The sequence below is a fragment of the Notolabrus celidotus genome, chromosome 13 (genome assembly GCF_009762535.1).
Source record: "Notolabrus celidotus isolate fNotCel1 chromosome 13, fNotCel1.pri, whole genome shotgun sequence".
Lineage (NCBI taxonomy): Eukaryota > Metazoa > Chordata > Actinopteri > Labriformes > Labridae > Notolabrus > Notolabrus celidotus.
In genome coordinates this window covers 9,995,541-10,009,589 of record NC_048284.1, presented here as the reverse complement: position 1 = coordinate 10,009,589, position 14,049 = coordinate 9,995,541, and the positions used below count along the sequence as shown (strand labels likewise).

Sequence of the window (14,049 nt, the reverse complement as noted above, 5' to 3'; positions counted from 1 at the left end):
GCCTGCGGGCCGCATGTTTGACACCCCTGCTCTAGAGTTCCAATGTAACAAACACTGAAATAAATCCAACTAAAATGAATGAATGAGTATTGCAAATAAGTGTTGTTGCCTCAAGATGAAAATACAAAAAAGTAGAAAAAACAACAACTGGAAATCTCTGGATATTACAGTACAACAGAGTAAATTAAAATGTGTGTATGCATGCCCACTTAGAGCTTCCATACCATCCTGCTTTCATGTACAGCACTCTCATAAAGGAGATTCTTTAGCTATCTTAATGAGTTGAATCAGGCTATAACCAATATTAGTTGTGTGGTTAATGTCATCTTTAAAATACAGATGCATTTTTACAACAACACCACCTGTAAACCATACAAATTGTGGAGTAAGATGTCAGAATTATTATTGTTAGATATCTGTCATACAATGCAGAAACAACCATATACAATTTTACTTTGGCAACACTGTTTGGCCATAATAAACTCTTAAAAAATATATTTTGCTATGAGTTGGGAACCTGAAGAACTAACATTTAGAATTTCCATCAAGCCAAAATGTAGACCTATGTTCATTCAAACTTTTATAGAATTATTTGCTATGGCATAAGTACATGGAAAATGTCCTTCTCTTGTTAAAACAGAATAACAATCGATAATATCAGAAGCAAGTTGATTGACAAAATCAACGAAAACTCTATAGATGGAACGAGGCACCTGTCCGATTAAAAAAAGGGAAACCTCTGAATATTTCAATCCTATTTAATAGATTCTAAAAATAAACACAAAGCTAATTTGTAAGTTACATTTCAAACAAATAATCTACAATAATTCACCTTGAAAAATCACACAGAAAAGCAGGTTGAAGGCTTCAAGTGTAAAGGTTTTATTCATCAGAGTTAACAGAAACCTCTGTTTAGTTTTATTGCCAAAACAAAAAGACAGTAATGATGCACTTGAACACATCATGCAAGCATTCCACTAGATCACAGAAATGGCTGGAGGTATTGGCACTGCTCCGATCATAACTTTCTCCTCTTGCTAAATGTTGACTTGTACTGTTTGCATTTATGTTCATGGAGGAAAACTGAGGCTCACTCCAGAGCAACAACAGCAGGATATTACGTTATCGACAGTGTGATGAAAGCAGCATGTTTTCGTCTTCGCTCATTGCTTTTCTCCTGGATACCCACAACTTTTAGACTTCTATGTAGCCTTTTGTTGTTTTTTGTCTACATTTCAGTCGTATTCCTGATTTTGGTTTCCTTGATTCTGACAAACTTTTGATCCATCTTTGCAACTAGAACTGTTTAGAGCCACAATCACAACTCAAGTGAGTGGTCTCCTCTGTGATAAAGAAAACAAACAACAAATAATTCAAGTCAAGCTGAAAAAAAAAACCTGAATCCAGCAGTTTTAGCTAGGTCGACAGAACAGCAGTGAGTGTAAAATTGGTCTTACGAAACTTGCAGGTAAGGCGTGGTGATAGGTTTATAATGTGCTTCTTTTTGCAACAGTAGTAGCATCTTGAGTGGGTGATTAAATAACAGATATGTAATGAAAGGAGGAAAGACATCATAATGGGAAAATGACAAAACAGTTGCCAAGAAAGAGAAGTTACATTCAGATGAGAGATTGTTGCTTTCTCTGGTTTTCATAATCCAAGACAAATCTTTCCGCTCACATTCCATGGATTTAACAAAATCTACGGAGAGTCAAAGTGGTCAAAATAACATTCAAAAAGAAGACATTACGAAAGTATACAATTAATGCATATAGACAAAATATGTGATGAGACCATAAACAATCCAAAACCTCAAGCTGACTCTGTTTTTTTCATAATAATTATAATTAAAGGTTATTTAACAATTTACCGTATTAACTTTTTCAATTAGTTTTTATTCTTCCCTAATAACTGTTAGTTTCAGGACTTATTTATCCAAACTCTTTGTGATAATTGGTAACATTTTACTACTACATTTTGAATTAAAAACACCTACAATAAAGCTAGAATTGAAAAAATGAAATGTTCAAAAAGCTTTGGAGCATTGGAAAGCTCAGAAGTTCATTAACATAGGTTTGAAACAAATAATGGAAAACTTCACACTGTCGTGTTAAGACGTATTTTGCCAGTTTTTATACATTAAAGTATGTGTTTTCTAATGTCTTACTTTCACGCCCTGCTGTTAAATTTTGGCCACTTTTACCTTCCATAAAAATCCACCCCAAGCTTAGTATGGAGGCCTAATGAGCTACAATTTTAAACCAATGATTTTCAAGCCAAACTTATTTACTGATATGATAAACCACCCAAATATAAAGAACACTGATGTTAGGAAACGAAGCAAAATTGCCACACCTGATCTGCAAGTATTATTGGACGCACAGTACAAGACAAAGACAGAAAAACAAAATTAAAAAAACTAATAAAACTATAAATGCACATCTCGTGTCACAAGTGAGACACCTTATTTAAGCCACAGGACAATTATTAAACATATTTTGGTCGATTTTGTCCTGAGAAACATTACAAATTCATCTTTTTGCATTTGGCACCAATCACCCTGTAATGAAACACTAATATCAATTGCACAAGAAACACATTCGCCATTCGCTCACTGACTATTTCTTACGAAAGGCAAATAGATTTGGAGGTTGTTTTTTTTTTAAGCAGAGAAAAAATCCTTATCGACCACTTGTAAAAAAGATGGGATAAAAACTACTCTAGCAGTTTGGTAAGTACAAAAAGGTGCAAAAATCTGTCTTGAAATGCACTTTGTCTCTGGAGTTTCTATGAAGGAACTGTTCTCAGGACTTCCAAAAAGCACTGGTCTTATAGCGCCTTATACAAAGTCCACAAGAGGTAGTATTAATGGCTCGTGTAAACATTAAATGAGGCTGCCATTTGTTAACACAGTCGATGGACACACTACCTGCTCATTTAAAGCTGCACTGACATTTGCCTGGTGCTGCTTTAAAAACAAGTGTCACTACAAACTGTTTGTCTGCATCTGTGCTCTGATTAAAAATGTGTAGAAGCTGCTGAATCTAGCCCGTATCATTATCCCAGTGTCTGTGTTTCCTGACACAATACAATCAAGAGAGGCATTTGAATTCTAGAAATGAAGAAAACTCCCAGATAATAGTATTAGACAAATAATTACAATCCTAATTTGTGCGTTTATAGTCTTAAAAGTATATCAAAATGGCATGTCAGACCTGTAGTTGACAAAAAAAAAGCAGCGCCTGAGAAAGAGAGAACTTCCTTTCGTCATCTGAAATTGAATGTGGGTATTATTTAGCCCATGGTAAGTAATCTTAAATGCCTTTGTGTGATACTGTTTGGCACAGCGAAATCAAATCCAGCTTGGTCCATAAATGTGCAGTTTGATCAGATCAGTTTGGTCATTATATTTGAGTTGGAATACTGAGCCTTGTACATAAAAGAAGATAACTGGAAACAGAAGCTCAGCGATGAGCCGGTACACTGCAGAAGCTCAGTATTTGGAATATTAACCCGACAGCAGCTAGAAGCCCACGTGGTCGAAACTGTTCAGTCTCATTCTTGGAGCAGGATGATGTCGACGTTATCGTGGACGCCCTGAAGTAGCAGCTCGGCCTCGAATCTGACAATCTTCTTCCTCTTGGCTGCCTTCAGAGTTCCCACCAGCGCCTCGAAGATGTTGGCACACTGGTCGTCATTGAACAAGACACCGAACTTCACAGAGGTTTGACCATCATCATCTGTAACAAGAGAGTGGTGCGAATGAAGAGTTATTTCTAACGTATTACCAGGCTGTTCAATACTTTATTCTATCAACTTTAACACACAGTTATGCCCTGTGTCCCATCTTGAGAATTTCTGGATTGGTATCTTTCATTTTCTTTCACAAGTTCTTGCGGTTGAGATTAAACCTGATCCGGTATTGATCATCTTTGGGGTGTCGGAGGGGCTCAGGAATCTCCAAGTCTCTACACAATGTATTTTATCTTATGGGCTGCTTATGCTAAGAAACTGATCCTCCTATTTTGGAAGAAGAAAAAGAAGCACCTACTCTCAAATTATGGTTAACAGAGACACACTTCATTTAGAGAGAATTAAATTTATTCTTAAAAACAGACTTGAGAAATTTGAAAATGTGGCACCCACTGATCTCCTTTTTCCAGAGCTGAAATTATCAACATTTTGTACATTGTCAGGTAGCACTCCTTGGGAGGGTAGAGGGAGGGGGGAGGATGAGATAAGTTATTGTTCTGCTGTTAACTTAACTCTCTGATGAAGACAGTTTTGCCTGATGATAAGGAATGAATAATCCGAATCAGTAATAATGTAGTTTGTGAGATCAGGCCTTTGATTGTACTGTTATATGAAAATTGAATGTCTATGTGGATGTTTTGTGGAGATCTTGTTTTCCTTAATAAACACATTGAAACACAAATACTTTATTCTGATTGGTCAAACTCCCATAACAACAGTAGCTAGTCCTGCTGATCAACATCATGATTGTTTGTGTATGGTTTATTAGCATGCATAACATCAATCACACACTTGTCTGCACAGCTACAGCAAAGCACTTCAGTATGAATGAACTCACTTTTTGAGCCGAGTCGTTGAATCTCCCTCACCAGCAACTTCACTTCATGATCAACATTCATGTTTGCTATAAGGAGGAAAATCAAGAGAGAAATACATCAACACAAAGTAAATAAAAAATAAATAACATCATCGTGCATGGACAGAGCATCACACCAAACCCCATTCAAAAATGTAACAACTTTATGATCTGTTGCCTCTAGAAACAACAAATGCTGCTCTTTACCTCAGACTTTATTAATAAACGGTTATTCTTTGATTCAGCATAGATCCTGTTACAGAGGCCCTAAGTGGCCACATTTTATTCACTCCAATGAGTTAATTTCAGTTGTGTTTTCCAGATCTCGCCTTAATATAAAACGATTATAACTTATATCTCCAGAGTTGCAAAAAAACAAACATAGGCTTAACTCAATTAAAAAACACGGACCTTAAAACAATCTCTATAAGGTGCTCTGAGACAGATCATAAACATATGTTGGTTTCTGAACGGTCTGTATGTGATGAGCTGAGATTAAAAAGTGTTTGATGTGAGTTTTAAACACAAAATGCTGAACGCAAAATCATAAATTCAATATAACAGATGGTGGATTATGTCATATCTGATTGTTTATTTCATATTAACTGTCTAATGAAATATCATAAATAGAATAGATATATTCATGGTCAGTTATTTCTCCTGTTAATTTCCCTGTTTGTTCTCATTTTCTTAATGTAGAGAATTAAAGTCTGACAGTAAAGTTTGTCTGTTATTAAAAACACTTGTTATATTTCCTATAACATTAATACATTTTCATATAAGTTAATTACACTGTCTTATCATACGCTTATTTCTAGAACAAGATCAACATTTCATTTATTTTCATGTCAATACAGGTTATTGCGACAGCTCTAGTTCCAGTATCTTTTAGAATAGACTTTAAGATTATTTTATTGGATTTTAAATCCCTTAATGGTCTTGGCCTTTCTTATTTATCAGATTTGCTTGTATCATATGAGCCAGTGAGAGCCCTCAGGTCTTCGGGTAGTGGACTTTTAATGGTACCAAAAGTAAGACATACGGTGAGGCCCAGGCCTGCGGAACACCCTACCTGAAGATCTGAGGGCTGCACAGAGCATCAACATTTTTTTAAAGCAAACTCAAGACAGACCTTTTTAGTCCCACTTTTAACTGAGTTTTATTCTTCACAGTTTTTTGAATTAATTAATTAATTAATGTATTTATTTATTTATTTATTTATTTATTTATTTATTTATTTATTTATTTATTTATTATCGAGTTCAAATTGTAGTCACTTGTATTCTATTTTATCCATTTATTTTAAGTACAGCATCTTATTTTCTTTTAATTGTTTAATATTTTAGTGTTTTATTATCTTAGAGATTTATTTCATTTTGGTGGTTTTAATTTCCTGTGTAGAGTTTTAACATCTTATTTTACCTCCAGCATTTCCTCATTAAGATATCATGAGAGCGTTTCCTAAGTTCGTTCAGCAACTTCTTTTTTTTTTTTTCTTTTCTTTTCTTTTTTTTAATACTATTGTTGGATATATTGTGTTCTTAACCTTAGGATTGAGGGGTGGGTTTGGGGTTGGGGCTGGGGGTGGGATCTTTTTCTTAATCTATTCTATTTTAAGTTGTTTTTATGTACAGCACTTTGTGTTACAATGTTATTGTATGAAAAGTGCTTTATAAATAAAGTCTGTTTGACTGATTGATAGTTGAGATATCAAATGAACCTCAAAATCACCTGTTTTCACAGGAAAACTGAATGAGTAAAGTAAATGGATGCATGTCTGCTTTGGGCTTCCATACAACAAAACCAGAAGTCTGGAATTATTATGAAATTAACTATTAAATTTAAACAATGTGCTTCTTTGTGATGAGCTGCAAGCCGAATTAAGAACAGCAATAAAATAATTGAGGGAAGTTCATAATTTTAATACCACAGCATGATTATAATGGATTATCAGCAGGGCAGGTCATACTCTGTTACGTCAGTGAATGGAGCCTTGGGAGGGGACTCTTTGCTTCATGGGCGTTGAGACTTTTAAATCAATTATGCCAATTTAAACTGATCAAATTTACACCAAAACACGATTTAATACTTTGATGCATGCACTGATTGAGTAGCATCCGGATGAACAAGCTTCAACACAAGCAGGCGGAGGACCGTCAATGCGGAAGTGAAGCTTTAGCACGCCCAGATAGCGACCACTTAGCACTAAAAGCTTGTTGCAATGTGTTCATTTAGGTGAAATACATGCATTCGTAAATGCTGACTGATACTCGCAATCAAGACAGATATTTTCCAATCTTAAAGGACGATAAAGATGTACAGATGAGAGGGAGACACAAGCTCGCCGGTAACGTTAGCTTCTACAAGTGATCTCTGCAAAGGGAGGAGGGGAAGTCTGCTTCAATCATTTACAAATGTGGAGAAAAACATTCTAAATATCAACAGAATCACAGTTTAATAATACTGTGTGAATATCACATTTACCTTTTAAATCTTCTTGAGTCTTTAACAGATGATGGGCGACTTTCTGATGAATCAGCACCGGTGGATAATCCTGCTGCGTTCACTGTGTGCTCGGAAACTGCAGTTGTGCAATATGTAGAGCTCCGGATGCAAAGGCGAGCCTTGTTTGGTAGCAAGTGAGGGGATGAATTTCACAACCACAGTGTAATTTATGAGTCCATTGGCTTTTTCTGTGACTGTTTCAGGAAATCAAAATAATACATGAATAGAACTTTGATATTAAATAACTGTACATTCGTATCAACTCAACTCAACTTTATTTATATCCTCCTGAGATCCAGAAGAAAAAAGGTTTTGATATTATTAATTTTTATAGATAATATAAGTATAGTGGTTGAAAGAAACATATTACAGCAAAAAAAATTCAAATAATCTTGTTTATTTATTTTTATCATCTGTCCCTTGTAGTGGACATCAGGTCACAGAATGTAATTATGTTATTTCATGGATTTTTGTATTTCTGTTAAGATTTCAGGTCTTTTCATGAACATTAAAACACTTACATGGTGGGAACACATCAGAACAATAATAACTGCACATTTGTATCAACTCAACTCAACTCAACTCAACTTTATTTATATAGCACCTTTCATACATAAAAACCAACATGCAGCCCAAAGTGCTTCACAAAATAAGAGAGACAGAAAACAACAGCAATTGTAAAATTATAAAAGGCATGATTATAAATAAAATACTTAAAAATAAAATAAATTCAATATAGTAAAATTAATCAAATAAGTAAGAGAGGAAAGAAAAGTTAAAAAAAATAAGGTGGCATTAACAAGATCAGGTGAATACAAGAAATAAATAGATAAATAAATAATTTAATATGATAAATATATGTTAAAGCAATGATTAAAATGATAATAAAAATAAAAATAATAGAAATATCAAATAACACTTTGCCATATAGAGCTGTAATGATAAATACAAAAGTTGTAAGCTATTGTGTAAATTGTCATTTTTTTACTTGAGGCATTTCTAAAAGAGAAAAGTAATAATTCTCTACATCCAGATTTTCTAAATAGTAATACTTTATGGCTTGTTTTTGTTTCTATACTAGATAACTAAACATGTTTTGTATTAGACAGAGCAATCTATTTTTTTGATAAACAATTTTCTGCCATTTTAAAAACAAAGCAACTGATTGATTACAAAATAACATCTGAAGAAGTGCAAATTATTGTAATGAAAGCATGCATATGAATAAACTCAAACCAATAATGTTCAGCTGCACTTCAGGCTCAATGAGTAACTTGTCCATCAACGTTTGAAAGTAGTAATAATTTGTTGTGAGATTCAGGGAAATTCCATTAAATTACGTTAAAAGAACTGAATCAGGCTTTTTCAAGCTTTTTTTTATTTCTTATCAAATTTCCCATTATGCCTGAAGGCACCATTACAGCTCATCTGACTCCATCGTGACACACTGTGATACTTTTACGGCCACAGGCTGGCCCATATAAGGCATGGAAGAACAGAGATCTCTGGGTGGTGCGGTTGTTGATCTGTACCCACAAACAAGCAGTTACATTCTCCTGTCCCTCATAAGTGACTCGTGGTTTATTAAACAGGTGCTTGATGGGCAAAGAGTTCATAACCTAATACTTTGTAAAATATATTTGGTTATCAGGCCTTTTAGTACAGTGACCACAACATTTTAAGAGACTTTGACTTATGGTGCAGTACTGTTAGATTCTGGCATATATGCTGGGGCCATTTAATTACAGACTTGAGGTTCATTCAAAAAACGAAACAAAAAAGATTAAAGCTTCCATAAGGAGTGTTTAGCTAGTTATGAAACTGATTCAAATTAATACTGATGCCTCTATATAGCCTCCAAAAGCAACAAAGAACATCAGTAAGAAGACTGATTATTTCTACCTTCTAATTTTAAATGCCTGAATCTGCTGCTGCGGGGTAGGTATCAAAGAAGTATTTTGAAAAAAATAGAAATAGGAAAAAAAAAATCCACAATAAATGATACAATGACTGTTATGAGAAAGCAGGATCACATTTCATCAGAAGCTACAACTCACATTTGCAAGATAAGGTCAGTAAAAAGATCAGGCATACTTATTTGCCCACAATGGGCGCCAAAATCTGCACAAACTCAAAGTTTCATACAGGGGCTTTAAGCTAAATGCTTATTACACTTTTTATTTCTACTAACACACATAAGAATATACATTTTTTTTTTTTTTTTACATAATCATGTGTAACTTCTTTCCTTACTTGTATAGCACCTTTCATGCAAAGATGCAGCCCGAAGAAGGGAGAAAAAAAAAGTACTGGAAACATATGAACAATTAAAACTGAATTCAAATGTTTATCATGTGACTTAAAGGCCCTGTGAGGAGTTTTGAACTGGCTGAGAAACAGACTGAAAATGATACTGATGCCTCTTTATGACCTTCAATAGTAAACAAGACCATCAGCAGCAACACAGACACCTTCTCTGTTGTCATTTTTAATGCCTGAAACCGCCCTGAGGGGGTAGGTGTCAGACCAGATGATGGACATCTCGCTTCAGAAACAGCCTTTATTTGACTGTTTTCATGGAAAATAATCACATTGCCTGATAAAGTTGACTGTTAAAAGACAACAGGATGAGATTTTTCTTGAAAACACTACTTTTGCATGTATAGGACATAAGATAAGAGGTATCACTTTGTCCACAAGGGGGCGCCAGAATCGATACAAAACAAAAGTTCCTCACTGCAGCTTTAAGTACATGAATAGAAAAATAGCTATAGAACAAAAAAACCTAACAAACAGAACTATCGAATTAGTTTGATTGAAAAAAAAATTAGGATGATGACACAAATATAGCAAGGTTGAGCCGATTGAAAAAGATAGGTTTAATTCAATTTTAAAAGTCAAAGAGAGCTTGCTGTCCTAAGATCAAAGAGGAGGCTGTGTTTAGAGCCATACACAATTAAAGATAAGGGATTACTAAAGTGGTTTACTGTATCTGTTGTGAAAAATATGAAATACTTCACAACTGTAACGTGTTTTTTTTTGTCAGAATAATAGTAGAAAAAACTAAAAAGGATATTAGTGAATGACCTTGTTCTGCATGTCTTTGAAAATAGAGAACAGTTTCCAGACAAACTAATCCTTTTGTACATTGGCTGTGTCAAACCAAGTGTAAATTGTCCCGTCTCGACCTCTCAGGCTCAGAATTGGCTTTTATTTTGAAGTCACACATCCGGGTCCCTGCAGGCCAAGCAAGCTCGCGCTGACTCGGAGCGTAGCCCGGTGACGTCTCAAGGTATCAAGCTAACTGCAAGAAAGTCAAACAACAGACCGGAAATGAATTAATTTCGCCTTCAGAATAAACGCAGAATTAATTTATCTTTTTTTGACAGCATAATGTTTACTGGATATTTGCTAGATTATTAACCTTTCAGAAGAGTGTTCATAATTTATGCTATTTTTTTATATTAATGTGGAGATGTTTTTTCATTCTTTGATTTTGTGCTTTTTAATAATACAAATGTCAAAGAGAAGTGGGATAAAAAATTTATTCAGCAAAAGATCATCGACCTGACATGTGTAATTTAATTATCGTGTCACTGCTTTCCAATAATAATATTTTTTTCAACAATAAATGCCCTTTCTGTATGTCTCACTGTGTCACCACTTCATGACTCCAGCTGATGACATTAATCCTGCTCTTGAATTAAAGATGTATCATTAAATGTTTGTCTGGTGATTTATCAATATTGCAGAATTGCTGTATCGTGATTTTCATTGTTGTGTGTCTGGTAATGTATCAATTATGAGTTGCCCTGTGGTTGCCCCTATCTTCTGAAGGAGGAAGAAGCAAGGATATATCCAAAATGATATTTCTGGTTATGATCAAAACACTTTCTAAGAGGTAATTTGCATACCAACTTTGTAAATAATGCCCTGACATGTGAATACTCTATCATCCTGTGCCGATCGAGAAATTAGCTATCCAGACTACACTCATCTTTTGTACCAGACTGTAAACATGTTTATTTCTGCTGTAAAGATCAGCTTTTTTGAATTGGTGTGTATGCGGTTTCCGGTACTTCCAGAGCCAGCCTCAAGCAGATCCTCAATGAACTGCAGTTTTTTAGCACTTCCGCATTAGACTCATATTTTTGTGGACTCTTGTGTTTCATTGTTGTCCAGTGAAAATACATTCTCACCATAAACATGTCGTATCCCTTGTGTTACTGCTTTGGGGGCGGCAGTAGCTCAGTCCATAGGGACTTGGCTGGGGAGCCGAAGGGTTGCCGGTTCGAGTCCCAGCATGGACGAAGTTTGGCAAATGGACTGGTGGCTGGAGAGGCGCTGGTTCACTTGCCTGGCCACTGTCGAGGTGCCCTTCAGCAAGGCACCCCAACTGCTCTGGGTGCGCTGGTTGACGGCAGTATCCTCACTCTGACATCTCCCCCTAAGCATGTTCACTGCATGTGTGTGCATTTGTATGTATATACCAAAAAAAAATGTATGTGTAGCATGTCCAAAATAGCATGAGTGAAAAAATGTAATTTCCCCCCTGGGGATCAATAAAGTACCTTTCTTTCTTCTTCTTCTAGATTAATTAAAAGGCGTAATTCACATTTCAGTCGTCTATTGGTTCCCCCTGGAGGTTATTTAGTTAAGATTTGAGTTAACCAGCTATGATGCATTAAATAGCTTGATTAATTAATTATACATATTTGTCAAATGATTATGGTACGTTCAAACAAAGTTACTAACTCTGCCTTGTTGCTTATACAAACCTCACTGCAATCACACCCACACCTAAATACAATTGTTATCTTAATTTGAAAAACCTTACCGGAAGTTCTATTCTAACTCCGACTGCCTTGATACTGGCGGCAGGAATGGCGGCTAAGATTACTAGAGGAAGGAGCCCAAAGACCATGAAACTTTACTTCTAACGGCCCAGCAGAGGAATTTGTTTCCAGCTAACCACAGAGGCGCCATCCCATAACGGATTAACGGGAGGAGTAGTCCTAATCCGTTAGATTAACGAGGAGTTGAGGAGTGGGACGCAGTAGTTAGCTTACCGCTGACTTTGATTCAAGGTAGCTGTTAGCTGTTAGCTGCTTTACTAGCCAGCTGTTGGCCACTTGGCTTCACTGGCCCAACAAGTTAACTAAGTGATTAAGTGTATGAAAGCATCCTGTGTTTGAGTATCTGAATGGTGGCGAGCTGTCATTGTCACCTGACTCTATTAGGGTTTTTTTTCTCACAGTGGGATCAGACGACAGAGCGCGTTGTGAACATTATCACTGTTAGCTGGTGCTGCAGGAAAGCTAGCTAAGTTGGGATCCTGAAGTCTCGCCCATTTTCTGGATCCTGCCCCAGCCATTGGCTTAAGAAGGGCTAATCAACAGCCAAGTAGTCTGGTTTTCAGGGGTCGACTCGTGCTGCCATGGAAAGTCTAACGCTGACTGATATCGAGCAGAAATATTACTCGGATTTGTTCGTTTACTGCGACACGGACAACACCAAAAAAGTAGCGTCTAATGGGAGAGTTCTTGACCTTTTCCGGGCGGCCCAGCTACCCAGCGAAGTTGTCCTGCAGGTAAGCTAGCACTAGCTTGTGGTGGCTGGTTTTTATAGTGTTAAATGCAGGCTGTGAGGCTGGACACTGATTCTGTGTGTTTTGTGAAAGTTGCCCAGCTGGAAGAGCTCGACCTGTCATCCAGGAGAGCTCTGGTTAGCCTTGGTGGTTAGCTATGCTGCGCAGCAAGAGACACACCTTCTTCTGGCTAATGCTAGCCTTAGCTAGGAAGATTCAAGATTCAAGAAAGCTTTATTGCCAAGTGAACTCGCACACACAAGGAATTTGACGTGGTGAATGGAACACTGGTACCTAACAACAAGACTGCAAGGACACAATAAGACAGTAGGGACACAACAAGACAATAAGGGAACAAGAAGACAGTAAGGACACAACAAGACAGTAAGGAGTCAACAAGACTTGGGGCCACACAGTAAGGACAAAACAAGACAGTAAGGACACAACAAGACGGTAAGGGAACAACAAGACAGCAAGGACACAACAAGACAGTAAGGACACAACAAGGCAGTAGGGACACAACAAGACAGTAAGGACACAACAAGACAGTAAGGACACAACAAGACAGTAAGGACACAACAAGGCAGTAGGGACACCATAAGACAGTAAGGACACAACAAGACAGTAAGGGAACAGCAAGACAGTAAGAGAACAGTAAGACAGTAAGAGAACAACAAGACAGTAAGGGAACAGCATGACAGTAAGGGAACAACAAGATGGTAAGGGAACAGCAAGACAGTAAGAGAACAGCAAGACAGTAAGAGAACAACAAGACAGTAAATAAACAGCAAGACAGTAAGGGAACAACAAGATGGTAAGGAGACATTAGGGACACAACAAGACAGTAGGAACCAGACAGTAAAGACACAGCAAGACAGCAAGGGAACAACAATACACTAAGGATACAACAAGACAGTAAAGACACAACAAGACAGTAAGGAAACAACAAGACAGTAAGGACACAACAAGACAGTAGGGACCAGACAGTAAGGATGCAACAAGACAGTAGGGACACAACAAGGCAGAAGGGACACAAGACAGTAGGGACACAACAAGACAGTAGGAACCAGACAGTAAAGACACAGCAAGACAGCAAGGGAACAACAAGACAGGAAGGACACAACAAGACAGTAAGGACACAACAAGACAGTAAAGACACAACAAGACAGTAAGGACACAACAAGACTGTAAGGACACAACAAGACAGTAAGGACACAACAATACAGTAAGGACACAACAAGACGGTAAGGACACAACAAGACAGTAAGGACTCCTCCTTTGAGTCACCTTTGAGCACCAAGTGTCTGTCCTGGTCAGACCTTTGCCTCAGATTACTGCCCGCTCTTTC

At 36.7% G+C, this 14,049-nt stretch overlaps 2 protein-coding genes across 4 annotated transcripts in view; one reads left to right on the top strand and one right to left on the bottom strand.

The window, feature by feature from the left end:
• Positions 1-858: 858 nt before the first annotated feature.
• Positions 859-7,221, bottom strand: abracl (ABRA C-terminal like). Its single transcript, XM_034699299.1, has 3 exons — positions 7,094-7,221; positions 4,592-4,657; positions 859-3,740 (listed from the first exon to the last, which is right to left on the bottom strand). The coding sequence occupies exons 2-3, from the start codon at positions 4,650-4,652 to the stop codon at positions 3,556-3,558; spliced, it is 246 nt and encodes an 81-aa protein (XP_034555190.1). The 5' UTR covers positions 4,653-4,657; positions 7,094-7,221; the 3' UTR covers positions 859-3,555.
• A 4,757-nt stretch (positions 7,222-11,978) lies between these two features.
• Positions 11,979-14,049, top strand: part of reps1 (RALBP1 associated Eps domain containing 1) — a 33,098-nt gene continuing 31,027 nt past the window's right edge. For all 3 annotated transcript variants that reach the window (XR_004633549.1, XR_004633548.1, XM_034699681.1), the window contains exons 1-2: positions 11,979-12,201; positions 12,372-12,704. Coding sequence is in view for 1 of the 3 variants with exons in the window: in XM_034699681.1 (XP_034555572.1) it covers positions 12,552-12,704 (153 nt within the window). In the remaining 2 variants the exon portion in view is untranslated. The remainder of the gene's footprint in view (positions 12,202-12,371; positions 12,705-14,049) is intronic.

What these genes read in the sequence shown, in the direction of transcription:
- abracl (XM_034699299.1), bottom strand. Translation starts at nt 4,652, where the DNA reads ATGAATGTTGATCATGAAGTGAAGTTGCTGGTGAGGGAGATTCAACGA. An exon ending in TCAACGACTCGGCTCAAAAA is followed by an intron (nt 3,741 to 4,591) that starts GTGAGTTCATTC and finishes CTCTTGTTACAG; the next exon opens with ATGATGATGGTCAAACCTCT.